The sequence below is a fragment of the Gambusia affinis genome, linkage group LG16 (genome assembly GCF_019740435.1).
Source record: "Gambusia affinis linkage group LG16, SWU_Gaff_1.0, whole genome shotgun sequence".
NCBI lineage: Eukaryota > Metazoa > Chordata > Actinopteri > Cyprinodontiformes > Poeciliidae > Gambusia > Gambusia affinis.
This window is the reverse complement of record NC_057883.1, coordinates 11,842,289-11,868,819: the sequence shown is the minus strand read 5'-3', so window position 1 is coordinate 11,868,819 and position 26,531 is coordinate 11,842,289. Positions and strand designations below refer to the sequence as shown.

The following is a 26,531-nucleotide window of genomic DNA, read 5'->3' as shown; positions in this document are numbered from 1 at the left end:
TTTTATTTTCTTTCTGTTGTGATTGTACTTTACTCCTACATCATGTGATTCAAGCTCGATGATCTGTTGGCGTCTCTTTGCAGAGGCTTCGTCTATGACAGCAAGAACAATCTTCAGATGAGAGGACTGATTGTCCTGCTGCTGTCCAAAGCAGCAGGACCGAGCCATGCAGCTTCAGAGCTCCTCACTAAGGACATGGTCAGTGGCATCTACCCAAGGTAATTTGAGGCTAAAACATAGCAGATGGTAGATTTTACTAAATGTTTGCTTGTTTCTAGAAATTTTTCACCTCACATTTTGAGGGTCTGACATAAAAAAAATAATCATAATCTTCTTTTACAGGAAGGAACTAGGTTTTTAGAACATTACTAGTGTATTATTAAAAAGAGCAGCGGAGCTGTTTCTTTCTTTAGATCTAAAGAATCTATTTATTCTTTAGATAAATAGATCACCCACCAGTCTCCCACTCCCACTCCACAGCAGCTAGTTTGTCACTTCTCTGTGGATGTTTATGCTGCCTGAGAGGAAACTGTGGGCAGTGAACATCTGTGGCATCGCAGTGCAGGGCCTTAAATGCGCTCGGCAGGCAGACCGAGACAGGCGATCCCGCTTTTGTCCCAGTTATGTGGCAGCTTCAGGATAAACAGGGAAATAAGAGTCTGGAGTCAGGTAACTCTGCCTTGTCCGCTGTGGTTATCGTCCACATCAGCTCTGCCTCATCCTCTGGAGACAATGTGGGCACAGGTAGGACTGGAGAATTTACCTTTTATAAAATAAAATAAAGAAAATGAACTAGTACCTGACATTCTGATGAATTCTAGCAAAAATATGAATCTAATTTTGAGCCTCTTTCATACCATTTATGGAACCAGGTCTAAGGAAAATCTCTATGCAAAGTGATGTTTGTTCATCCCCTAAAAATATTTTAGTTTAGTGATCGCTGGGAGTCCTCTCTGTTTTGTTTTGGTGTCACTTTTTGAAGTGGCTCCACAGAACATTGCATTAAGTTACACAAACCAATCTGTTTCAGCTCACACATGTGCCATAAATCCATGCTACACAGATAAACATACCGGGAGCATTCCTGCAGACATAAACAGTTCCACAGTTATCCTTCAAACAAACACTAAGTTTGCAAGAAAAAAGTTGTAATGTGCTAATGGTGATGTTATCCAGGAAAGTTGATGACAAGCTCTTCACTCAATCTTAATAATAATAACAAACAATATACAAATAACCATTCTCAGTCCATTTCTGATTGAAATCATAAAAGCAGAGTACAGGAGCATATTCTGCATACCCTCACTGGTTTAATTGTGCTGCTGGGACTCGTTGTAGACATTATAAAGATTATCTTGTGTTGTGAGGTCATCGTGATGAGAAGCAAGAAAAAATTTTGTTAATAAAATGCCAGTGGCGCAGTTGGTAGAGCTGTTGCCTTGCAGCAAGAAGGTCCTGGGTTCGATTCCCGGCCGGGGATCTTTCTGCATGTTCTCCCTGTGCATGGTGGGTTCTCTCCGGGTTCTCCGGCTTCCTCCCACAGTCCAAAAACATGACTGTCAGGTTAATTGGTTTCTCTAAATTCTCCCTAGGTGTGAGTGTGTGTGTGAATGGTTGTTTGTCTTGTATGTCTTTGTGTTGCCCTGCGACAGACTGGCGACCTGTCCAGGGTGAACCCGCCTCTCGCCCGGAACGCAGCTGGAGATAGGCACCAGCAACCCTCCCGACCCCATTAGGGAAGAAGGGTGTAAAGAAAATGGATGGATGGAAATGGAATGCCAGTCAGTATCACAATATTCAGCTATATTCCTTCAATGAAACTCTACTTCAATGTTTTCTAGTATGATACAGCTGTATTTTTCAGTACACAGCCCTGTATCATAAGATAAAAGTGCGGACAGAGTGGCTTAAAAACCAGCATTTTGAATTTTTGGACCTGTGGTCAGACCACTACTCAGATCCCATAAGAATGTTACAACTTCATATTAATTGTGCAGCTTTAAAAAGGACAGACACTTTCACCAGAGAGTATAAAGTTGCATTATTATACTGACACGCTTTGCAGCTGCTGTCACTTTCAAGATAATAAATTGACATTTAAAAAGCCTCTCTCAGACGTGACCTGCTGTCCCTTAATTTTATGCTAATTGAGTACATCCTGGTCCTCTCTGCATCAACCCACGGGTGCCTCTCCAAAACATTTTGCAGCAGGTTGCTTCCAATTTGCTGCAGTCTGATTAAAATATGTGAAAATAGGCAATTAAGCAAGAGGAAACTTCAATTTTAAAGGAGCTAAACAGCAGCATAGATGTGTTCTTCTGCAATGGACCATCTGCCTGTATTTTCGGCTGCTCTGATATGCAGGAGAAATGCTGTTTAATACTTAAACTCTGACAACAAGCACCAGAGGGGAAAAAAAATGTTTGATGTTGCTGTTTTCCTGGTGTAAGCTTGATGGTTTTATGGTTTTAAATATCTGACTAAAAGGGCATAATAAATAAAATTGATAATTACTATTATAAATGCTATTATTTAGAAGAAAGTCAATTATTTTTAAATTACTGATAGCATATAATATATTGACAATAACAGGCATGGCTTCTATAATATTTGTTAACTTTGGGTTGTTTTATGTTGTTTTTATTGTACATTTTTTAAAGGAAACCAAGCTTAGTTTAGTTGATTGGTAGCTTATCTGCCGTTGTAGCTAGTTTGTGGCCAGCTACTTAGCAGAAGCTCTTAGCCAACCACTTGAAGTTTTAAAACCCCATCTCCTTAATATCTGGGGAGTAAGAGATCCATGTATTCTTACTGGAAATTTTCAGAGCAGCCCTTGTTGGTTTAGCATGCATGTGCACCAAATAAACAAAAGTGTGAACTTTAGAAAAGCAGCCCCAACATGAAGCAGGATGTGGACTCATCACCATCACTGAAGTCAGATGTTTGGGATCACTGTTCTGTACTACAGTTAAGATGGAGGAGATTTAAAGGTGGACAAAAGCACAAAGGTCAGCTTCACTTAGTGGCAATAATGTGTAGCTACTATCTAACTCTACGTAGTAGCTAATAATTCACCTGAATCTACATCAACCTGAGTGTAAACATCACTGATAGTGGGGGAAAATCAGCTAAAGTTCAAATCAATTTAACTCTTTTGGGTTGGAAGTATTTCCTAACAGCCAGATCCTTGTTCACATGATAAGCTGACTGGTAGACAACTTTGGATTTTAGAGGCAGGAGGTGGAATCGGTCCGACAATCTTCTCATAGCTAAATAACTATTGAAGCCACTGGTCCACAGATGTCCCACGGTAACCGAGGAAAACCTGTTGTAACCTTTTTTCAGCTAACTGACTAGCTGTGGGCAGCATCAAATAACTGAGGACCAAAACTACTTCAAAAATCAAATTAAAAAGACTTTAGCTGTAGAAACTGTGATGGAAACTTTTTATTTTTGAAAGAGCAACTGTAAAATCGTAACATACTTTCAGGCTGGTAATTACTTTACACCTTATTCTCATAATTAATAACTAACATGGCGTGCAAATGGTCACAGAGTAAATATTTGAAAATGTGACTTCATCAGAAACAAATGATTAAGCGTGCAGATTCTAGGCTTTAAACATAGATTGAGCTATTACACATATCAAGGTGTGTGGTGTGGTAATGTAATATGAATGTAATGTTTCAAATGACACTCTGAGGTCTGCTTGGGCCTCCTCACATCCACAAAACACACACACACACAGGCCAGATGCCAGCATGCGGCTCAGGACAGGCATGTGGGTGTGTGCCAACTGTTTTCCAGAAGTGACTGCTGTGCTCCTGGTGCCTGAAAGGCTTCTTTCTTACTGCGAGCTGGCACATCTGTGTGGCGCAGCCATGTTTGAGCACAAGCATCCTGACTGCTGAGAAACCTCTCCCATCCTGCCTCCCAAAACAAACGGCATCGCGAAGGTGTTCAGACCTGGTTTGGAAGGTGGTGCATTACCATGCAGTCGCATCACGACACGATCTGGCACACACATCAGATCACTGGTTCCAGCACACAGCGTTCACCCAGTCGTGAGATGGATAGTCCAAACTGAAACACACACACACACACACGCCCACACACACACAGCATGATTTGATCACCTCATTTGCACTAGTTTGCTCCCTCTCTGCCTCTGCCTCCACCTCTCCTGGGCTCATTAGCACCTCGGATAATGGCGAGATGGAGGGATTGAGGGAGTTGAGGTGGGGTGGGTTTTGGGGGGTGATTGAAACCTCCGGGGGATGGTCTCCTCCCTTCTGACAGGGAGCATTTGTAAAACATTTCCCACTCTGCTGCCTGACACTGATGATTCACCAAAGCACCACCAAGATAAATAGATGGATGGACAGATTGAAACACTCGCCGCTCTCGCAGATTGTCCAACTTGCGCCAGCCACACCTTTTAATTTTTTTGTTGTGCGTGTCCAGTGAAAATCACGACACCAGTCGCATCAAACTGGCCGCCCGATGGACAGGCCAGGTTTTTAAGTCGCACACTGGAGCTCATTTAGATCCGCAAGTCTGTGTTTGATGCGAGGCAGACTGCAGAGGGAGGAAAATGGAACAGAACAGTCAGGACAAGGGGCGTGGTAAGGGGGCGTTACACCTCAGGAAGATGGCATTGGTTGCTATGCAACTGGGAACCAAAGCTATTTATACATCGGCCCCCTTGTCCCCCTTTTTCCTCCCCAAGCTCCACTGCTGCTGATGAGGGCCGCTAGATTGGAGGATTTAGGTTGTGTGCGCGTGCCGGGTTTCAACTGATGATGCTTTCACTGTGTGGGATTCCTTAGTTTTTTACTTAATTTTGATTAGAAAAACACAAAAAGCAAATTGAGCTTACACAAAATGTGGATCAGCTTACACAGGTGTCATTCAGATCCCTTCGGTTACCATGCAACTCGTAAATTTTTATTTTCTCTTGCGAGACATTTTCAATTTTAAAAACCTCAAACCTTTCGAAACTTAATTCTTAAACCAGAAAACATCAATGACACAATTATTTTTACAAATATTTACAGATTTACATACAGAGAGCACTCAAGATAGAAATCACAATTGCATCTTTCTGCCTAATTTTGCTAGTGTAATCAAAACAACACCTGGCACACTGACACAGCAGCATGCACTCAGTATTTTCTGTCAAGTCTGCATTATTAAAAACAGAAAGAAGTTTATTTAACTGGGAGAACTGGTTTATTTGAATAATCAATCTCTGGTTTGTGTCATACATTCGTGGAGGAGATTATGCACACCCCTGGAACCACCGCAACCAGCAGCAACACTCTGCAGTCGTTTTCTGTATGACTTCATCAGCCTCTTGCATCGCAGTAGAGACATTTCTTCAGTTCAGGTTCATTTCTTTTCCGCGCAGCTCTCTTAAGGTCCCACTGCATTTCAATCAGTTTCAGGTCTTGAGTTTGACAGGGATGTATAACATCTTGATTATTTTCTGTTCCAGCCGTTCTGTTGTAGATTCGCGGCTGTTTTGGGGATCATTGTCCAGTTTGGACCAAACTCCAGCTGTCAGACAGATGTTTGTTGTAAAATCACGACCTTATAAACTTTTCCAGATTGATGAACAGCAACAGTTGTTTCTGACAGATGTCTTTTTTGAGCTGTCTTTTCACATTGTGTCAAAACCCCACTTTATATACTGAAAAATAAACAATTGTTTCATAATATTATTTGAATATCTCAGGATTGTCGAAGTTTATATTAAATATGTATTTGTCCAATTATGTTTCTTTGATGGGGTGTCCCAGTAGTGGGGTGTCCCATTTATCGTGAAAGATTTCTTATCAAAAGTGTTTTGATTGATCGTTGGATTGATAAATTTCAATAAATGATGTAAAACAAAACTTTGACAGTATTATCAGAAATGTTATTTTTATTATTTTCTCCACAGTTTGTTTCACAAGAGCTTCAATAAACATCAGTAAATTAAAAAATATGATTAAATGCAGTCACTGTGTGCATATTAGTGATATAAATCACATTTCTTTCAGTAAGTGGCATCCTGAGTAGCACTATTTCTATTGAGAATTTTTCAACAACAGTATTTGTGCTTGTACTCAGTCACAGTCACAACTAAAAAAAGGAAGTATTAGTCCATATAGCCACGCCTGCGTCCCAGTTTTTTCAAATGATTGTTGTTTAATTTTCTAGAATCCTTAAAAACCAAGAAGGGTGTCCTTTTTTTTCCCTATGCTGCTACTATTCAGTAGTCTCTGTCACAGGACGTGGAAGGAAATCCATCTGCAGTGAGAGAGGATCTCTTCTTTAACAAATCCCTATAATCGATCGTTTACATGAGAAACCAGACGATAAAGTGTGTTTATTATGAGTATCCAGATGAAATAGTCATTGTAAGGTCGACTTGGAATTAAAGTTGTAAACCTGTGCGACCTAAAATCATAATGTTTTGTTCGCCTCATTGTAACAACTCACTCTCCTCTTGAAGAGCAGCTTTCACTCTGATTCACCCCGAGTGCATTCGACTGTCAGTCTGTTAATTTGCTCTTATTTGAGCCCTGAACTTATTAACTCTCTTTGGGGGAACGACGCTGTTGTTGCCGTGCGACACCAAGCAGCGAAACCGACCAGACAATGGGTGTGATTGAGGGGCAAAATACATGACATTATTGAATTTTAATCACATCTTTTCGACGCAGAGAATGGCAATTACCTGGCTGCGAGTGCGTATATAGGAAGGCGTCGTAGCTCGGAGCAGACGAGCGGCTCATCAGGTTTTCACGGCGGCTGAAAGAAGGTCGTAAGTGGCTATCAGCGCACCCGACCCTGTCTGGATGGATCCCTCCTGTCGCAGCGTGGCGAGCTCCTTCCATATGGAGAGAGGCCTAATTATCCCCCACCAATGACTGAATCAACATTTGATTATATCCTCCCTTAGGCTGTTCTAAAAGACTATTCAAACACCACTGCTGCGTCGTTTTTTTCCCCCCTCTCCTCATAATCAAGAATGGCTGTTATCTGATAATGATAAGTTTAATTTCTTTTTTTATGCAACCCCCTGACACTTTGTGTGGAGAAATCTCTGACATGTCTCCTGGTTTTATGCCTCGGGGGATGAAAAGCAGGGATTTTTAACGTTTTTCAGAAAATGTTTCTCTGGATTTTGACGTCAACAGCTCTGATCGCATTGATGTTTTTTTGTTAGTGTAATTTCTACAGAGTATAGGTGGGAAAAGGTGAAACTTATCTATTACATTTTCACTCCATGAAATATTTTATTTTCTTAAATATGCCAACAAATACACTTAAATATGCCAACAAATACACTTTTTTTTTTGTTTCCCAAAAGCTAAAAAAACTAAACAACAAACAATAAATAAACTTTTCAATACAGAAACATCTGATGGGTTCTTGTGCATCTTTTTTCTGGCACAAGTTTTATTTTCTCTCAGTTTTCCATTTATAAGCTTGGATAGAGGCTGTGTGAACAGCCAGCTTCTTTGACAGTGACTTTTTGTGTCTTACCCTCTTTGTTGACGCTGTCAGTGGGAACCATCAAGTCACAAATCTTCCTAAAAAATCATTTAAACTATAACATATAATCTTTGAGTTTTTCTACAGCCAAAATGTATGTAAATGATCACTGGGAAAGGAGCTGGCTGGTAAAAGATTGCTGTATCCAAGCATATTATTGGAAAGTTGAGTGGAGGAAAAAAAGTTGTCAAAAAGCAATGGTGTTTTTTTCACATTAAGAGTTTTCTGAACGGTGGAAGTTTGAGTTTCATCAGCTTTATCTAATCAAAATTAACACAAAAATCCTTTGGAATATATCAGACTATATGTCATAAATCTGAAAGAGTTTCACTTTTTAGATTTTAATCACTGAAATAAACAATGATAAAGTAAGTGATATAATGCACCTGAATGTCAGATGAAAAGGACATATTTAGAGTATTTTTCTCCTGTGCACATTAGAAAACGTATGCTCTCTTTTTTGTTGTGAGAGGCTGTAAACGACATATTTCAAAAAGTCAAAAAGCTCTCAGTCTGTCAAGTCTCAGGAGATCCTCCTTTAAAGAGCAAGACATTTTCCTCTTATTTTTATTTCTTCTGTTTTGTTTGCTTTGTAGTCAGAGGAACCTGGCAGAAATCACAGAGCTCATCCACACAGCATTCCTGGTACATCGTGGGATCGTGAATCTGAAGGACTGGACCGTCTCAGACGGACCGCTGAAGGACATGCAGTTTGGGAACAAGATGGCCGTCCTGAGTGGCGACTTCCTGCTGGCTAACGCTTGTACAGGATTGGCCGAGCTCAACGACACTAAGGTAGACTTTGACAAAGACAGAAGATTTTCCCGCATAAAAATTAACCTTTGCCCCATTTTGTTCTGCGTTTAGCTTCCTATTTCCTGCTAACGATGAAAATTCCCACAGTATGATGCTGCCACTGCCATCTTTCACCATGGCGATGGTGTGTTCAGGGTGATGTCCAGTTCGTTTCTGCCTACTGGTGGACTGGTGGACATTTATTGCTTATCATTTTCATAATGAATTCATTTATTGTCACCATAAATTCAAATTGGGAGAATATTTTCTGTATTGTCCGGATTGTTAGTTTTACTATTTTCTCAGTATTTATTGATACTCAGCGAGAGTATCAATAAATAGAAATCAATTTGAAAATAGGATTAAATCTTTTTGTGACTGGCTTCCTACAGAAGCATATTACAGGAATGATTTTCAAGAGCAGTATTTGTGATTGTGTAGCTAGTAAGTGCAGCGTCATAGCCATACAGTTACCCAAAGAAAAAGCAGTAAGTACTTCTTACTGTTGTTGTCACATCTTTACCAATCGCAATACTGTGATAAAACTATACGTCCATATCGCCCAGCCACTATCTATACACTATTTAGATGATGATAGGTGTAAGTTTTGGTCTAATCTGACCAGAATACCTTCTGCCACATCTCAACTGCTCCCCCCTACCTGGCATGTAGCAGTCTGCAAACATAAAATGCTTTTGTGTTGCACAATAACACAAAAATCATCATGAAAATAGGTATAAATACTTTTGTGATTGGAGTTCAGTGTTCAGCTTCGTCTTTCAGTGCGCCACAGGTCGTATCTGCTGCCTTGTTGGTAACTTGTCACTGACAGATGCTGTCACCACACTCCTCTCTCTGAATGCGGCAGCGAATCAAAATAACCTCCACAGTTATGCTGGCCCTAAGCGGCTTTCTCGCTGCCCTTTCTTTGGTGCGCACAGTCTGGCTTTATCTCTGCTCCTCGGCAGCCAAGAAGTGTTTCACCAAACGCGCCCTGCGAGCAGCATCAGTGGATGAGCCTGCATGAGAAATATAACAGGATGCAAAAGAACATGTTCTACTTCAGTGTTGAGAATCAGTCTGCAGAAATACACAGCAGTGCTTGTTTTTCCTCCCTCAAACAAACCTGCAGAGCTGTTTATGAGCAGTGTGAAAGTAATCTGAAGCAACCGCAGGAAGCATACCCACAGTGGAAGTTTTTAACGGACATCTGATAGCTACCAGTTACTCAGCTTTGAAAAGGTTAGCAAAACGAAGTGAACTGAGGGGAAAGCACACCACAGCAGGCAGGGAGCTTTGTAATTTCCAATGATGCTTTAATGTTTGTTACACCCCTTAAAGCCTCTCAATTATAAAATTTCGCTCCTCTTATAATTTTGCAATTCTACTTATGCGTCTCGTCTGCTTTGACGGTTTCTTATGTTGTTGTTGATTCAGAGAAATAACTTATTTCAGGCACTAAACTTAAAGAATGCACTAGTTAGTAGATATGCAGATATTGTTCCTCTACTGAAAAATATTCTTTTAGGCCTCACAGCGCTCCTTATTGCTCAACTTTCCTCATTTTTAAGTACTTTACAGTGAACTTTCATGGTCAGGTTGTTGATAATGAACCGAATCAGAAAGCGAACCTCTTAATTCATTAGTTTGTATTTCAAACCTCACCTGTGGTCGTGAGATAGGAATAAAAAATAGTTTAGGATGGCTCTGCCTCAGATTAAGAGGCAGACCTAGAACTACCTACAGGGTCTGTATGTAATAATCATATTCATTTTGATGTATATAGAAAAGTATTTAATTTATCAAAGACACACACAAAAATCAAAATTTCTGCTTTTTATGTTTATTTAAATGTGTTTGTCTTTATCTTTGACTATTTTGAGTTGAGTTTTTGCCCAGCTCATTAATGAGTTTTTTTTATATATCCAATCTCAGTCATCACTGCAATATCAGTGTTTGCAATATCGCAATCCAAAAGGACCGCTTGGAAGCAATATGTGGTAGGATGTAATATTTCAAGTTCCACAGATGCAAACTCTGCACTCCAATAATAAATCTGAGCTGTTGGATAGACTTTCGCTTCCCTCGATGCCCAGGGTAGATATATATAATTTTAGTGGCTGAGATTCTAAAGAGCAGTAAGAACATTGTGAAAGAAAAGAGTGGAGATGTTATGCTTTGCTGAAGGACATCTTGCTGCTTATTTTTCCATAAGCTCTAAGTTATTTAAACTCTGTTTTAAAATGTACACAAATTGGTTCTGTTTGATGTGCCAAATCAAGGACTAAAATTTCTACATTTAGTAATTTTGAAGCTATTTTCTGAATTCTTGAAGCTAAATTCTTGGTCTATATCGACGCTGAGATCAGATGAGCGAAACACCTTTCAGGCTAGAGGATCAAAATCTCTCCCCTCTGTCTGGCAGAGCCCAGAACCCCACAGTGAAAACTCATTTCAGCTGCTAATTCTTTTTTTTATTTTTTATTATGATCAATATGTCATGGTGAGGGTTGTAAAGTAGATGTAACAATAAATCGAAAGCTGCGCCTTCCTGCTTAGCTCCTTTTTAGCACAACAAACCAAAGCAACCACTCCAACTCTCAATCTGTCAAATCCCTCTTAGGCAAGGCAACAAGGTACTAAAACTCTCCGCTTTGGGCAGAGACACACCCTGGTCCTTGCGGAAGCATTACCAGAACCAGGCCTCAAACATAAAGGAGATCCAGTTCTAGAGTTAATTCTCCAGATTTTCCTCTTAGCATCTCAGCGAGGGTAAGAAGCCTCACGATACATTCAGTCGTATCCATCATCTCAATATGTGTGTGCAACGTGACTAGCATTAGGTTGAACTCACTGTTAAGGTTCATTTTTAGGGCGTGCTGTGGTGGCGTAGGGGATAGCGCGACCCACATTTGGAGGCTTTCAGTTCTCGACGCGGCGGTCGCGGGTTCGATTCCCGGACCCGGTCGACGTTTGCCGCATGTCTTCCCCTCTCCTTCCCCCCTTCCTGTCAGCCTACTTTTGAACTTATTCAACACTAGAGCCCCCCGCCAAAAAAAAAGGTTCATTTCTAAGTCTCACACATTCATGCTTTACATGCCGATACCATATGGCCGTACTTTCACCGCCAGGAAATGATAGAAATGTTAGTAATCCGCTTCCTAAAGCTCACAGGAATCCATTTTCGTATTGCATCCTGTGCAGTGCCTCTGGCTATTATAAGCTGTGACGTACAAGCATTTAAGAGTATTTGGATATTGTCATGATAAATTATTTCTGCTTATATTTTTGTAGTTGAGCTGTTCTAGCAGAATGATTGTGTATGCTTTTTTTTTCAGCTTTTTGTGTTATGCTACAAACCAATTCCCCCTGGGATATTAATAAAACTGAACTGATATTGCGACAAAGGACAATATTGAAGAAAATCACAGCAAAAATCAGAATTGTAATTTAATAATGCTATCACAACCAGTTTGTTTCCCAATATGTTTTAACCGTAGGGGTTAAATTATGCATTTTATGACCACTGGGTAAGTTATTCTGATATTTGCAGTGTTATGGCCTGAAATACATGATTTTGCTGATCTTATTTTCATTTTAAATTCATTAGCGGTCAGCTTCATTCGAGAAAACTGTTGCTTTCAAGCTAACAATTTACTCACATTTAGAAAGTATTGCCATCCTTCAAGGCTACACTAGGGGGAAAAAAAGTTTACAAGGGAAATAAATGAGTTTTATTCTATTTATAGTTGTGATCTCCATCATGCAAATTGCGTCTCAAGCTTACAGGTGTGTCTGTAAATGGCTGTGACATCTGACAGCGGATCATTATTTGTGGATGAGCCTTCTGCAGCGTCGCTGTCACTCGGAGCATCGGACTGGACACCTGTCAGTGCTGCCTCCCCAATTATTTCCTGAGTTCCTGGGTCCATTTGCAAAAATGTCACCTCCTCCTGTCCTCCTCCGGTTGTCATTACAGATGTAGGCAGTGTAGGCAGAAGACAAAAAAAAGAAGAAAGAAAACTTCAGACCAAACGTTTTATGAAACCCTTATATAACAATTGAACGTAGGATAAGACGTTAAAGAATAAAACCTGTGAGCTAAAATAAACACATCTATCCATCCGTCCTTCCATCCACCCATTAATCAATTAATTTATCTGTCCATCCATTCATTCATCCATAAATTAATCCATCCATCTGACCATCCTTGGCAACGTTTACAGTTTTCCATCCATCCACCTATCCATGCAAATCTTTATCCATCCATCCATCCCTCCATCCTAATCATGCGTCTCTTCTTTCCGTCTGTCCTTCCACCTGTTCACCTGTTGCAGAGTTTACTGCCACATAAACAGCAACATGTGGCTCCAGACGGGAACTGCAGAGGTTTCTCCCCAGTAAGAGCTTCTTCCTGTGTTTTTCTGGTCGGAAGTAATTCACGTCTTCCTTCCAAAGTATTCCTGGTCCGGCTACAGGTTTCTCCTCTCAATGGGGATTCCTCTTTTTTTTTTCTGTCTGCCTGAACAATTGAAATGTCAACAAAACAAACAGGAAATGATTGAAATAGGAAAATTATCTGTAAAACAAAAGGTGAAAGGGAGGAGGAGGACGCAGTGGCTCATCCGGTCCTTCCCTCAGACTGAGCTGAGCTCATTTGAGCTGTTTGTTGCCACGATCTGGTCATACACCAGGGTTGAAATGTCAAATGTCAAGAACTTTGTCTTTTAACTGCAGATGAAAACATTTGTTCTGCTTTGTCTTCATGTACAAGACATGGAAAGACCTGCAGTGCTCACCCTGCTCACCTGTGTATCATAACTAGCTTGACAATATGGGCTTGAAGTGCTGATTTTTAATATGAGTACATAATAAAACAAAAACTGTAATAATTTAAGTCCTTTTTCACCATTTCTCTGTCCTAATTTTCCAACTTTACTTCATGCCTCCAAACTGCACGATCAGCCTTTTCTCCCGTCAGTTTTTTTTAGCTAAAATCTACAGTATGGATCTAATTTTGTGAGGAATTATAACAGGCTGAATGGTTCTCCTCGTAAGCAAACTTAGACTTTTAGATTTATTTCCAGATCTTTTTAGTAAAAAAAAAAAAGAAAAAAAAAGATGATGGATGAGCAGATTTGGAAGTGTTTGGGATTTTTTTTCCCCTCTTTTACACTGAAAATGATGGAGATTATATGTCGTGGCCTTGAGAGGAAACTTATGCTGCTGCTTGTATAAACTGTAAAATAATCTCATCACAGGGCTCCGATTTCTCCCCCCTCTCAATTCTGTCGGCAAAACACGATCTGGCTGGATTTGGGAATGGAGTAAGAGGGAGAGTTAATCTGATACTTTCCACAAAAAAAAAAAAAAAAAACAGGCCTCTGTCCGCCCCCCTTCCCCAGGCACGCCAGGCAGAGACACCACATCTGGTAATACTGTAGGCACATTGTCCTTCCAAGTCTGGGTAGGAAGCTCGGGTTCCCTCAATATTTTCCCCTGGTGGATACGGTTGCCCAAAGGGCACTGCGAGCCTGACTGAGCAGCCACATCTCTGGAGCTTTCTGGTGAACCTAAGGATGTCTGGGATGAACCGATGGAGCTCCTGTCTTCTCTACACAGAGAGTTTTATGTTTTCTCAATGGATCCAGAGGCTGAAAATGCTCCCTTTTTATATTGACTGCTTGGAGTTGCCCGGTTTCCAGCTTCATCAGCCACATGATCTTCTTTTCTCATCAGTGAAGACACAAAACTTTTCCAGGCCACACTAACAGCACTCTTAAGGCTGGACGTTGTTTCTGAGTGAGGACTAAGTGTGAGTGAGGTGTGTTTAATTGTTTTCATCTTTTGTTTGTGTCTGGAGCAAAATAGATTAAGTAATATTGCCAGGTTTTTGGAAATCTCAGAGTTTAAAGTTCTACATTTGATTGAGAATGATGTTTGAATTTAAAAATATACACTTGTGCCCTTAAATAATTCAACCCCAGCTGCATATGAGGTTTATTGGCCAAAGTTTCAAATGAGCAGCTCTTTCTGATTAACTACTGCACTCTAAGAAGTATTCAACTCCTTCATGATGAGCATCTTTACTTTGTTGTTCTGACCTGACCATGATTCAGATGCAGACAGCCGCTTCTGACAGTGTTCCTGAGGAATCTTATTCCGCTTCTCATCGCTAAACGCCTTCAGCTCGTTTATATTCTTGGTTTTGGGCGCTGCAACCACTGAATTCCAGCTGGGAAAACAAAGGTGGCCCCTCTAGTAACATGCAGGATGTCCGTGGGATCGTCCAATCAGTGTCACATTCCTGACTGAATCCATCTCTCTATCCACAGTCTGCAGGTTTGAGGGAGCAAAGCAGTCCCAGAGCATCACTGTACCACCACCGTGCTTCATTATTATTATTTTTTTTTCCCTGCATGTTTCATTCTTCCTACTCCAAACCTACCACTGACCCAGAAGCTGAAAAAGCTTCAGTTTTGAGTCGTTGCTCTGACTTTGGGTCGGTAGTGGAAGCATGGAGTCCATGGAGTCGGTATTTAAGTGCCTCAAGTTGTGAATATCATGTCTAAAAAAAATAGGCAACTAAATCACTTTTAGACAGTAGATTAACCTGATATTATGAATGTCACTGACTTCTTTAACAGAGTCCTGAATACTGATTTAGTTTTTTATTGTCCTTTTTGGCTTCAGTTTGGCACTCTAGCTTTTTAGGAACCTTATTGTAAAGTCAATGAACTTCAATTGACAGTTTATGCTTTCTGCGTTGTACTTACTTTCACTCTATTTTAAGACATTAAAATTTTAGGTTTTATCTCCTCCGTATTTGCTATAGACAAAGGACAGGAATGAAAGAAGAACGGAGAAGCTTCTCTGGAAGCTCTCACAGCTTCTCTGCCTTGAATTGGACAGAAAGTTGATCTGGCTCTCGCAGATGTACTTTTTGCAAATTCAAAATATAATGATGAATGGAAGCAGACCTGGGAGTGCTTCATGACATCTCCAGAAGAAACCCCACCCCCCACCCGGTGGTCCGGTAATGAGCAGCTGAGCGGCGCTTCACCTGGCGCCCAGCACACCTCACCTTAGATTAATCCTCCAAACCAGCTGTTCAGGCGCTCCCGATTCAATCACAGGAGAAATTGTGGCTTTAATTGCGAATGTTATGGATGGCATGATTAGCGGATCGGTGTTGATCGACCTCATTTATGTCTACGTTTTAGTTTAATCTGCTCCGTTAGTGATTTATAATGAGGGAGATACTCAGTAGTTCAGATTCCTCTGTGTGTGAATCAAAGATCCCAACTTTGATTCAAACTGCAATCTAAGACAATCACATGCAGACGCTGCTTCTTAGTGAAATCCCTCCAACAAAGCATGAGGTTTGAGCTAACTTAATTAGACGTGCAATGTTTTGTAGGAGTTTGATCTAAAGCTTAAAGCAAATCCTGAAAAGATGTTACTAATTGATATTTCTCCTCTGTCTCTAACGTTGGTTGACATCAAGTGTGCCTTAGAACGCGTTTGTAAGTCGTCTTCTTTAGCGCTATTAGCTTTTTATTTTCCTTTTTGATGTCTTTATTCATCTCCTCAGTTTCAGTTTTAGAAAGGAGGCGAATCAAGCTGTGATTTACCATCATGAAATCATCACTTTATATGAACATTTACCAACCAGAATCAACTCAATTTATGTATATAAGATTTAAAAAAAAAAAAAAAATTGTGTTATGAAGAATTTATTTATGTTTTTGTTCCTGTTTGGCAGGTCGTTGAACTGATCTCCAGTGCCATCGCGGATTTAGTCCAAGGAATATATTATGAGAATTACTACAATGTTGAGGTAAATCAGTCACTATTGAGAATATGACATTAAACAGTCGGTCTATTGCTGCCTTTAGAAAAGAAAACTCTTAAGTTCCCAGAAAAAAAGATGTTTCCACGTTTTAGGTGCTTTACGGTCACAAATCTGGGACTAGAGCTGTGACTTGAATAAAAAGTGAGTGTTTCTCCTTGGTTGGTTCTGACATTAGGTGGTACCAGCTGCCTGTAAATGAGGAGACATCCCGATAAATAATGAATCAAGACGGACTTTCTTAGTTCAAATGTACCACAGTGCTGTCAGGCTGCAGTGAAATAGATTTCCCAATAATTACTCTGTTTTTAGGTAATGCTCTGCATTCACATCGACCTTTCTCTGCCTCGGCCTAAATGTTTTCCCTTTTGTTAAATTTAGTAAAAATGGTAGAAATCATAACAGCACCGTTTTGTTTTTTATTTTCTGTAAACATGACTTTTAGAGGATTTGTTTTCCCTTCTGTGGCATTCATCTTTTGGCTGCAGGATTTGTGTGAAAAGCCTGAGTGAAATGTCTTGTTTGGATATGAGGAACTGTGCGTTCGTCTGTGGGAACTTTGAAGCGTCTGGCACTGTTTGCCCCGCAGGACGGTCTCGGCGACGGCACGGTCCTGACGCCCTGGGAGGACCAGGCGTTTCTGTCCCACGGGGCACTGCTGGCCAAGAGCTGTCAGGCCGCCATGCAGCTCGCTAAGCACGACAGAGAGGCCCAAAGACTGGCCTACCTCTATGGGAAACACCTGTCGCTGGGTCACAAGGCAAGTCTTGGGGGACGAAAACAGTAACCAAACAGAATGTTTTATGGAATCCTTTGACTTTGTGTTGGCTTATCAGATTTTTTTTCCCTCTTTACTGAAGAATTTCTGGTGACTTGGAAGGAAAATATTAATTAATCGGATACTATTGGAGACTTGGACAAAGGTTATTTAATAAAATAAAAAGAAATCTAATAAAAAATACACATTTAGGTACTGTGCTTTGAGAAAATATTGAACTTTTTCTCATTTTGTCACATACCAACCACCAACTTCAGTGTAGCTTATAGAAATTTTTTATGATATACCAACACTCAATTCTGGATAATTGTTTGTGTTTGTTTTTGTTCCTCTGATTTAATGGTCTGCAAAACCACCATTACCTAAATCTGTAAGCGTGTTATATAGTATCGCTCTACTAGAGTGAACATTTTTCCTATTCTTCTTTGCTAATTACCTCCAGATCAGTCAGATTGGCTGTGGACAACAATTTTTAAAGTCTCAATTTGATTTAGATTAGTGACGCACCGATCCAATTTTTTCACCGAGCTTCAGTATCGGCCGATTCTGATCTGATGCAGAAAAACGCTGAGTTGACTTAAAAGGTTTCTTCTTCTTTATTCCAAAGAACAAACATAAATGAACGGAATTAAAAATGTATGTGACAACTCTGCACCAAAGATGTAAAAATAACACAACTTTAATTTGTTCAGTCAGTGCAATTAGAAGTATAACAGCCAATGTAGATAAATCATAGAGAAACTGAAATTGACAAAAATAAACTTCAGCGATCCTTTCAAATAGTTCAGAAAGATCAATAAGTAACTCTGAATGTAATGTAAAATAAATAACAAAGCCTTATGTTGCTCAGAGAACAAAAAGTGGAATTAGACTGTATAGATTTGCCCTTATGGATCAGGCATATTGTCACCGATTCCCTATCTGGAATTTATTTCAATTCTAGCACCGATACAGATATTGATATCGGATCTGTCCATCACTAATTTAGATGTGGGCTTTAACTAGACCGTCCTAACTGATAACCTGTCTTCGATTTGCGCCATTCCATTGCAGCTCTGGCTGTATGTTCCGGATCTTTTCTTAAAAGATTTACTGAATTTTGTGCTTGTAACATTCAGGGAGAGCTCAATAGGTATAAATATGTTTGCTGTAAAATGTAACAAATTTGGTGCGGAAAAGTGAATAAATTTAAATTTTGTCTCACTTTCATTAACACTCCTTTTTTTCTTAGCAAGCTTTATCCCTTCTGCGACAGATGTACTTTTTGTGACTGTGATGAAGTTATATCAAAGCAAAAGACTAAATGAGCTTCCGATCCACATGGAGCAGAAATGTCTGAAAGCATGAGTAATTGGCCCTCCTCTAGTTTCACTGTATCTGTGTTAATCAAATGCTTCAAACTGGAATTGAATTGGCAAGAAACGTTGTAGAAAGAGGACACAGGCAAAACGATACAGAAATACAGAAATTAGGAAGGATGCTCCAAACGGTTCCTGAATGTTATTAGGACGCGACCTAAATGCAACACAAAGTTGGTGCTTTTTGAGTAGTTTTTGGACGACCTTATGCACAGTGCTGCAGTGGTTTGCCATTTCTTGCCGAGGCTCCCTGCAGCTGCTGATCTGCGGGGCCTCTGCAGCACGCTGGAGTCACAGCATGGTGAATGCTGAAATGAGCTCTTAAAAGGAAGAACTGTCCTCATCAGGACTGTTGTCTCTCACCAAACTGTCCACCCCACTGCTCATTAGCAGGACCTCTCCCAGTGTAAGATACCCAAATGTCACTTCAACCACTTTTTTTTTTCTTTTCCTTTTTCCTCCAGTGTGACGGTGTAATTGGTAGCCTGAATGTTGCGGAGCAGCGTCAGTGACTGTTTATGTGTTCCACCTTTGTGCAGCTGAACTCTGACCTGCAGCCATTTGTGAAGAGCAGGTTGGGAGAGGTGACATCGTTCAGCCTGAGCGCCGCCCCGGTGGTTTTCCACCGCCAGATCGTCGGGAAGGAGAAGTGGCACCAGCAGCTGGAGGAGGTAAAACATGGACAGTCAGTCACCCTGTCAGCGGTTCTGGTGACTCTTACCATCTCCTGCAAAAATAATTAAAAAAATCAGGACCCAGTAAGGTTGCACAAGTCAGCTGTGATCTCAGTTTGTTTATTTCACAGAGATGAAGCAAAGTGTTAAATCCAGCTGCTTCCTAAACCCATTGAGTTTAAATGCAGTGCAGAGAAGCTGCTTGTTTATACACCAAAGAGTCAGATTCTGTGGTGGAAATTTTTTACTTTTAATTAGAATTAAATTTGGGAATCAATTTTTGTCACTAAATCAGAAGCCTTGAAACTTAAGCACTGTCACTTTTTATACTTTACTTTTTATTTCTGCTGTATGTTCTGGGGTGGCTGTTTTCTGATCTGATTTGATTTGATTTGTTTTCAAGGTGCAGACAAGTGAAATAAACAGAAAAAAATAATGGAAAATATTTGTATTTCTAGACTTTATTACCTTTCCAATAGTTTCATCTATCGATCCATTTGTTCAACCATCATCCATTTGTATAATCTTCATTTTAACCTAACATTTGTAGAAATATCTGCTGCTATTTCCAGGAGAATGAAAGTGTGATATTTAGTAGGAAAAACCTTTAGGAAACCCCAGATTAAATCTGAATCACAAACAAAGAATAGTTTAAAAAGACACATCTAAATGAAAAACATAACAGCATAAAGCAATATATCACCTCCAAAATCAGCTTTAGCCATAGAGAGAAGAGGAGATCTTAATAACTACCGTATTTATTAATACATGAGAAAATATCTACTAAAGAGCAAAGATTTTTAAAAAATATATGGAATCACATTTGATGACCTGAAAATAAGCATTTGCAGATCTCCATGTAGCCAGGACAAGAAAATTGCTATTTGAAATCCCCAGTTTATTTTGTCTGAACCTCTCATTTACAAAGCAAGAATCTCAAACACAGTGGCAGTCTGAAAACTTCTGAGCAGTCTGCTCTCTGTTTTTAAAGAGATAACACCTGCAGACATCACTGAAGAAAGGAAACTTTTTGCCTTCCAGGCTTTTTCTTTATTATTAATGAAATTGGTAATTTAGTTTAAAATAAACAAAAATCTTCACTAAAATGAACTCTTCTGTTTTGTCTCCAAGGCAAAGACCTTGAGAAACCAGCTGGATTATACTAAGGTAAGGTGAAATTTTCAACTAACTATCAGGCCTTGTTTTTCAATTTCACCTTTTTCACCTCTTTGAGCGTTTCCAGAAACAACCTGGATGTCTTTTCACTGCAACTCATGTCGAAGTTAGGAAATCGCCTTTCCAAAGTCAACGTGTGAGGCCGGATTGGGACCAAAGCAACAGAGGGGAGGGGTTTGGGGAGCATTCGGGGGGTGGGGGGTGTTATCTGGTCCCGTCTGAAACCAGAGCTGGACGGATTGGTTACCGAGGCCTATTTGTGGAGGAGACACCGAGGCTCTGAGACAAGAGGTATTGTGAGAGAATCTCCTTCAGACGAAAAGAGGAAAGAAGTTTTTAAGGGGAACCAAGGAGGGAAGCTAGGGAGGAGAAAACATTAATGTTGTGGATTTACCTAGAAATATCTGTATGATTTCTATGATGTTTTTAATGTAGAAAAGAAACAGATTTTCTTAAGTTGAACCACACTTTGCCTTATTGTTTTGTGTTAAGAAGTCAGAGACACCTTCTGAAGCAAGCTATGTAGATTCACCACATTTCTCATTATTCTTGCAGTAATAGTTGAAGGAAGATACCCTGAAAGCCTGATTTTTCCTTACTTAATCAAAGGAAACAAAAGCAGATATTTTCTTTTAATAAACAGCAGAAGAAGAAAAAAGCAGCCAAAGAAAAACTGTAACAGATCTTGAGTAACTATGATTGGGACAACAGGAGATGTGGGCCTCTCGCTGTCTTCTTTATTCCCTGATAGGTTTGGCCCAGAAATGAAAAAATTATATGTCTCAAAGACTGTGGTTCTAAAATTATTCAATTATTCTTTGAGTTTTGTCTCCTGTAAATCCAGGCATGAAAGAGACCGATCTGTTGGATCAATACAAAGTGTAAGCAGTCCGTTAAAATACCAGGTTTTGGTTTTGCAGAAGAAAATTTGACTAGGATTAATTATTTATCGGCTTTTTTAGTCTTTTAATTTGAACGTAACATGTACATCATGTACAAATTATCATATATTTTAAGGGAAAATGTAAATATATAGCATAAATCATTTAAACCATCTTAATTCCAGCATGGGGGCTTCTTTTGGGGCGGTGTTTTGTCGTATTTATCCGCTTTTCTCTGCAAACATCGTCTAACTCTGTCATAACACACAAAGAGAGGACGCCTCTTCTCCATAACCGTCTTCAGATTACCCCACAGATTTTCTTTCAGAATTAGTTTTCTCTCATGAAGCCATTCTTTTGTGTTTTTCACTTATGCTTGGACTCGAGCACGCACATAAAGGTTTTGGTTCAAAACTCTCTGGTATCTAAAACTGCTCATAATTTCACAAACCTTAACAAAACTGCAGTGGTACTCAAAGAAACCAGAGAGTGATGCTGGCACCATCATGTTCTATATTTTTGGTTACAAGCTGTGTTATTTCTGTAACTGGGGGCCTAATGTTTTACATTTTATTCCATTCGTTTCCATTCTATTTGTTTGGTTTTTTTTTAAAGGGAAGGGATTTTGTCCAGCAGTAGTTGCTGGAAGAAACAGGAGCACACTGCTGTGAAGGTGGAGATCTCTGATTGGCTGAAAGTTGAAACTAGTTGCACACATTTGGAGGATTTTCTCAAAGTAAAAAGTTTAGAAGAGCAATATTTACTTTGCTGTGTTTTTAGCTGTTTATTTACGTTGATTATCGGGCAGATCACCTGCTGCAGAGATTGCTGCACAGCGCGTTATTCACTACTATATTCCCAGGTGCCTCTGCTGAATATTAATAGCATGAAGATAGGCTGCAGGGTTTTGATGCTGAAAAGACTACGTATTTCTTTTTTCCAGTTTCTATAAAGAGCTGGACCTTTAATCCAAACAGCAAAATCCAGGGAATAAAAGCATCAGGGAACTGATGCAGAAAGAAACAAAAGTAGCAGGCAGGATGGTACGAAATGCATGTAGAAAGCTAATCTTTTTTTTTTTTTTTTTAATAAATAAGCAGGCAGGATGTTTTTGAGTTTAGCTCCTAAAGTTATTTTTTTATTTAACTTCTTCTTTCTTAAAGAAAGGCCTATGGGGGTTTTCCACTTCCAGAATTCATGAGGCAAAACGCCCTCAGCAAAAAGATGTCCCAGTGCAGCAGCAGGAACACGCAGCTAGAAACACCCCACCCCCCCAAAAAAATAAAAAATACAGACTCAAAGCTGCTGTTAAAGCTTATTGAACTTGATGTCTTCCACTTCAACATGTTGGAATGAGGAAATGTGATGTGCAAACTAAGCAGTGTTATTTTGAAGTTAAAAAAAATAAAGGTATTTCTTACAGATTTCTTTTGGGGATTTTTTTTTTTTTTTTGTCACACTTTAAAGTATCAAATCCCCAAACAAATCTTAATGTTGAAGAGAGATAAATACAAACTACGGTTTTCAAATTATAATTCTTATCCAAAGCACCCTGGCCCCAGTGAGAGTATGTATAAAAACATGGAACAGTGAACCTTCCCAGCAATGGAGGGTCGACCAAAATTACTCCGATTGGGCAGCAGTGATTATCTCAACAGGTCAATAAAAAAAACCAGAACAACAGCTAAGGCCTCCCCTGCCAAATTAAAGGTCAGTATTCATGATTCAACTACATGAATGAGAAACGGCATCCAAGGCAAAGTTCCAATGTGAAAACCATGACTGACTGAAAAAAAAAAGGTAAAAGCTGTCTAAAATATCTAACATTCAATGTTACCATTAGATGTAAGTGGAACTTAAGGTGTGGATCCTGTGACATGTAGTGTAAAGCTTTCAGAAAAAGAGCGTTATACTTACAAACATGGCGGTGGTGGTGTGGTGGGCTGGGGCTGCTTTGCTTCTTCAGGACCTGAATGATAGATTTATAGATTAATTTCCTAGAGCGTCCTGGAGGAGAATCTCCAACAATCAGATTGTTACCTTAAGCTCAACAGCACTCCAACACAGTGATCCAAAGCACACCACAAGCTAGTCTCTAAATGGCTCAAAAAGGAGAGTTTTGAAGTGGCGTAGTCAAAGCCTGGGTTTGAATCTTATTGATTTGCCATCATTTATGCTTGAAAACTTCTCTGTGGCTGAAAGAAAACAATTTACAAAGGAGAGAGGGATAAATTCCTCCACACAGAGGTAAGGGGTACTTAAAGTACCCATTCAGTTATTATGTTTAAGGGTAAATTTTTTTACAGGTAGGACCAGCTCAGTTCGATTAGCTGTTTTTCCTGAATAATAAATAAATCATCACTTTTGCAACAGAAGAGATCTGTAGAGGCACACTTGGCAAGAGTTTGGTTCATTACTTAATATTGTATATTATAGTGAAATGGAGTATCATTAGTCAGATGATATGAAAGCTGAGAGTCTCAATTTTCCGAACAACATAAAAGTCCAACTTTAAGCTTGCAGATAAACGAGGGAGCCTGCATTCCAGCTGACGGTGTGTTCGTGTTTGTGCGGAGGAAACTAATGGCTTCGCTCCGACTTTAAGAGCAAACTAACTTTTCCCGTACATTCATTGACAGCTGCACAGTGGCAGCGCTGACACAGACGTGACAAACTAATGCCTGTTTTCCCTCCTTCCGCAGCTCCTGGCAGCGGTTAAGTCGGAGAAAGGCGTGAGCTCGGCCGTGGACTTGTGCCGTTACCATAGCAACAGGGCTCTGGAGGCCATCCAGGCTTTCCCCTCCTCTGAGGCTCGATCCGCCCTGGAGAACATCGCCTCAGCCGTCAACAGATTCTGACCCAAGCAGGCGCGTACGCGCGCGCGCACACACACACACACACACGCACACACCCAGACACACTCCTCTGTGGAGACCTGAGAGAGTCTTGGGTTGGTCATGACGCCGTCTTCGTGTTTTTTTTCTTCAGAAACTCCTACAACTGTTCATCATCGAATAAAAGCTCATCACTCCGGCTTCGTGCCAGATGTTTTTGCAGCTCCGATACCCCACCCCTCCTGCTCGGAGAAAATTTACCGGCAGTCTGCTTTTTAAAGAAAAAAAAAAAAACTGTCTCTTTGTTACCTAGCTTATCAGCACAGCCACATACCGGGCAGAACATCATTTAAGATGTTTTGATGAATTGTTAGTGTCATCTGGAAAATGTGCCATGAACAGCAAGTGAGGCACTAAGGAGTACTTACTCTCAAAAATGTCTTGTTTTTTTTGGTTTTTTTTAACTATTTAACATACTTGTTAGTGCAAAGTTGATGCTCTAAACTGCAGCTGCTTGAAATTTTACTCTTTGCCAAACTGAGGCGTTTCACTACAGAAAAAAAGTCCTGTTTTACCAATTATGCAGCAAAGAACTGCTTTACTGCAGAGGCTCGACTTTGGTGAATCAGGAGTTGTAATGTCATCAATGTTGCCTTGTTATGTCAGTCCCAACGCCTGTTTGTGTGTGTGTGCGTGTGCGTGTGTGTGTGTGTGTGTGTGTGTTTATGTGTGAGCAAGAGAGAGACTTGAGGCAACCCAGGGGCGGGGAAAGGTCACCCAAACCTCTCCCCTATGGGCCAGCCAGCGAGCGCATTGAAGCTCCGCCAAGCAGTAATTATTAATGAAGAGACCTGAGCAAATGGACAGGAAATGCAGAGGTATTGATTGGGCCGGTTGCCCTGCTCTAAGCCGTACAGACTGGCGCCAGCCCGGTGGCCTGTGGTTTCCCAGGCTGCTGTCTGTGGAGGGCATGGGGGGCGGAGGAGGCGCAGCTAAGGTGTGAAACCAGGCCACCGCTGGCAGCTGTCCGTCTCATGCCAGCTACACCTGAAGGACAGAGTGTACAAAGTGGGAACAGGGAAGAAAAGTCTGTCTCTTGTAAAAAAAAACAACAACAAAAAACGCAGAATGTAATTATTTACAAGTTACTCAGAGCTTGTATTTAACTTGAAACGGTGCAAAGAAAACATAATAAATATATGAATGGAGATCATTTTAAAACTTTATCCTGGTTTTTATTCTACTTTTAAGATTTCCTTCCACTAGGGGCCTTTATTCAATGTTTTAGACAGAAAGGTAGCAGTGAGTGGATGCACCTATCATACTTTTTCCATTATCTGGTTTTCCTTGAAGTCCAACTTGTCTATTCTGATGTTCAACCAATATCTGTTTTTTGTTCTTACTTCATGACTAAAAGAGAAACATTGTGCAGAGGTTTTTTGATACAGGAACTACTTGTACTTTTGAATCCAACAGAAAATGAACCAATTAACAGATTTCCTCATGTATGTGTCAGACCATGAATTTTTTTATCAGATTTTTCAATACATATTGAACAAAAATAAGTCCATTAAAGTTTAAGCTGATGTTTGCTGTGTTCAGTTTCTTAGTTTTGATGCAATTATTTAGATGAGAAAAAGGGATTTTTCAGTATTTTAGCCAATAACTTGCAAAAGTCAAAATCTCAAGCAATAATCTTTGGTCACTTGACTGCTGCATCTCTTCTCATTTTTCATTTTAGAGTCTGCAACACATTTTATAAATGTCGGGACAGCTTACCTACTTTTCTATATTGTGCTTCCTTTTAACAACTCAGAAACAGAGATCAACAATTTTTTGTTTTGTTTTGTTTTTTTACAAGTTTTAAGGGAAAGTAAGCACACAAAGTTTACTTCTAAAACACTTTTTAAAGTTTAAAAAAAAAAAGTGCTTCATGATAAAAATGCAGAAATAGAAATTAGGAACAAGAGAATAAGAATCTGCTTTAGGCCAGAAATTTACGTTGTGCATAATTTCTCATTTTTCCAAATAATTGGAGCTAATATAGTATCACTGTTTCTTTAGATATGACTCAAACTGCTTAGTAAAACGTTTCCCGATTTTTCCTTCTGAGAGAATTTCAGCACTCAAGTTCCTCCTCTTGTTTTAATCAACCTTTCTTAGCAGTACCTTCTGTTCACATATCTGGAAGTTCAACCAAAGGGAATCAAAACATTTGGGAGCACAAATATTAGAATGTAAAGAAAGCAGTAATTGATCAGCAGTCTCGTCTTGCAAAAAGAAAAGGAAAAGTTTGATAGAGTCCTGATGATGGGAAAACTTCTAAGGTTTGTAGAAAGTGAATGTCAGAATTCCTGCAGACTAAAAGGCGGAAGGTGCATGTGAGCGTGATGGAGAAACGGAGGCGGAAGACTGAAAAGAGGTTAGGTAAAGAAGGTGGAGTGTAGCGTCTTAAAAACTAGCCTCCTGTTTGTCTCTCTGTTGTTCGTCCACATCCTTTTCTGGTTCGGCTTCGTGGGTACAGCGAGGTTCTCCTCGGGCCAGGGAAAGCCTCGGGCTCTTCGTGAAATATTCATCCTCGCCGTGAGGAGACATGAGGAAAGTTACATGTTAAATTAAAAGGACCAAACAAGAAAAG

At 39.9% G+C, this 26,531-nt stretch overlaps 1 protein-coding gene and 1 long non-coding RNA gene across 9 annotated transcripts in view; one reads left to right on the top strand and one right to left on the bottom strand.

Annotated features, from left to right (window-relative positions):
* The window catches only part of pdss2 (prenyl (decaprenyl) diphosphate synthase, subunit 2), a 35,491-nt gene extending 10,377 nt beyond the window's left edge, over nucleotides 1-25,114 (top strand). Inside the window, exons 2-9 of one of the 2 annotated variants that reach the window (XM_044143247.1) lie at nucleotides 84-218; nucleotides 8,142-8,340; nucleotides 16,106-16,180; nucleotides 16,782-16,952; nucleotides 18,868-18,999; nucleotides 20,134-20,169; nucleotides 23,762-23,926; nucleotides 24,048-25,114. In XM_044143247.1, coding sequence (XP_043999182.1) covers nucleotides 84-218; nucleotides 8,142-8,340; nucleotides 16,106-16,180; nucleotides 16,782-16,952; nucleotides 18,868-18,999; nucleotides 20,134-20,169; nucleotides 23,762-23,917 — 904 coding nt within the window. In that variant the 3' untranslated portion in view covers nucleotides 23,918-23,926; nucleotides 24,048-25,114. Of the gene's footprint in view, nucleotides 1-83; nucleotides 219-8,141; nucleotides 8,341-16,105; nucleotides 16,181-16,781; nucleotides 16,953-18,867; nucleotides 19,000-20,133; nucleotides 20,170-23,761 lie in introns of both variants that reach the window. The other variant, XM_044143246.1, reaches the window with a different exon arrangement.
* On the bottom strand, nucleotides 8,356-23,766 carry LOC122846353. Of its 7 annotated transcripts, none has more exons than XR_006373225.1 (4): nucleotides 22,977-23,766; nucleotides 18,880-18,990; nucleotides 12,128-12,862; nucleotides 8,356-9,359 (listed from the first exon to the last, which is right to left on the bottom strand). It is a non-coding gene; the product is annotated as an uncharacterized LOC122846353 (long non-coding RNA). The 7 variants fall into 7 exon arrangements; XR_006373223.1 differs by lacking the exon at nucleotides 8,356-9,359 and having other exon boundaries at nucleotides 9,450-12,301; nucleotides 12,669-12,862; XR_006373226.1 differs by lacking the exon at nucleotides 8,356-9,359 and having other exon boundaries at nucleotides 9,450-12,298; nucleotides 12,669-12,862.
* Nucleotides 25,115-26,531: the final 1,417 nt, after the last annotated feature.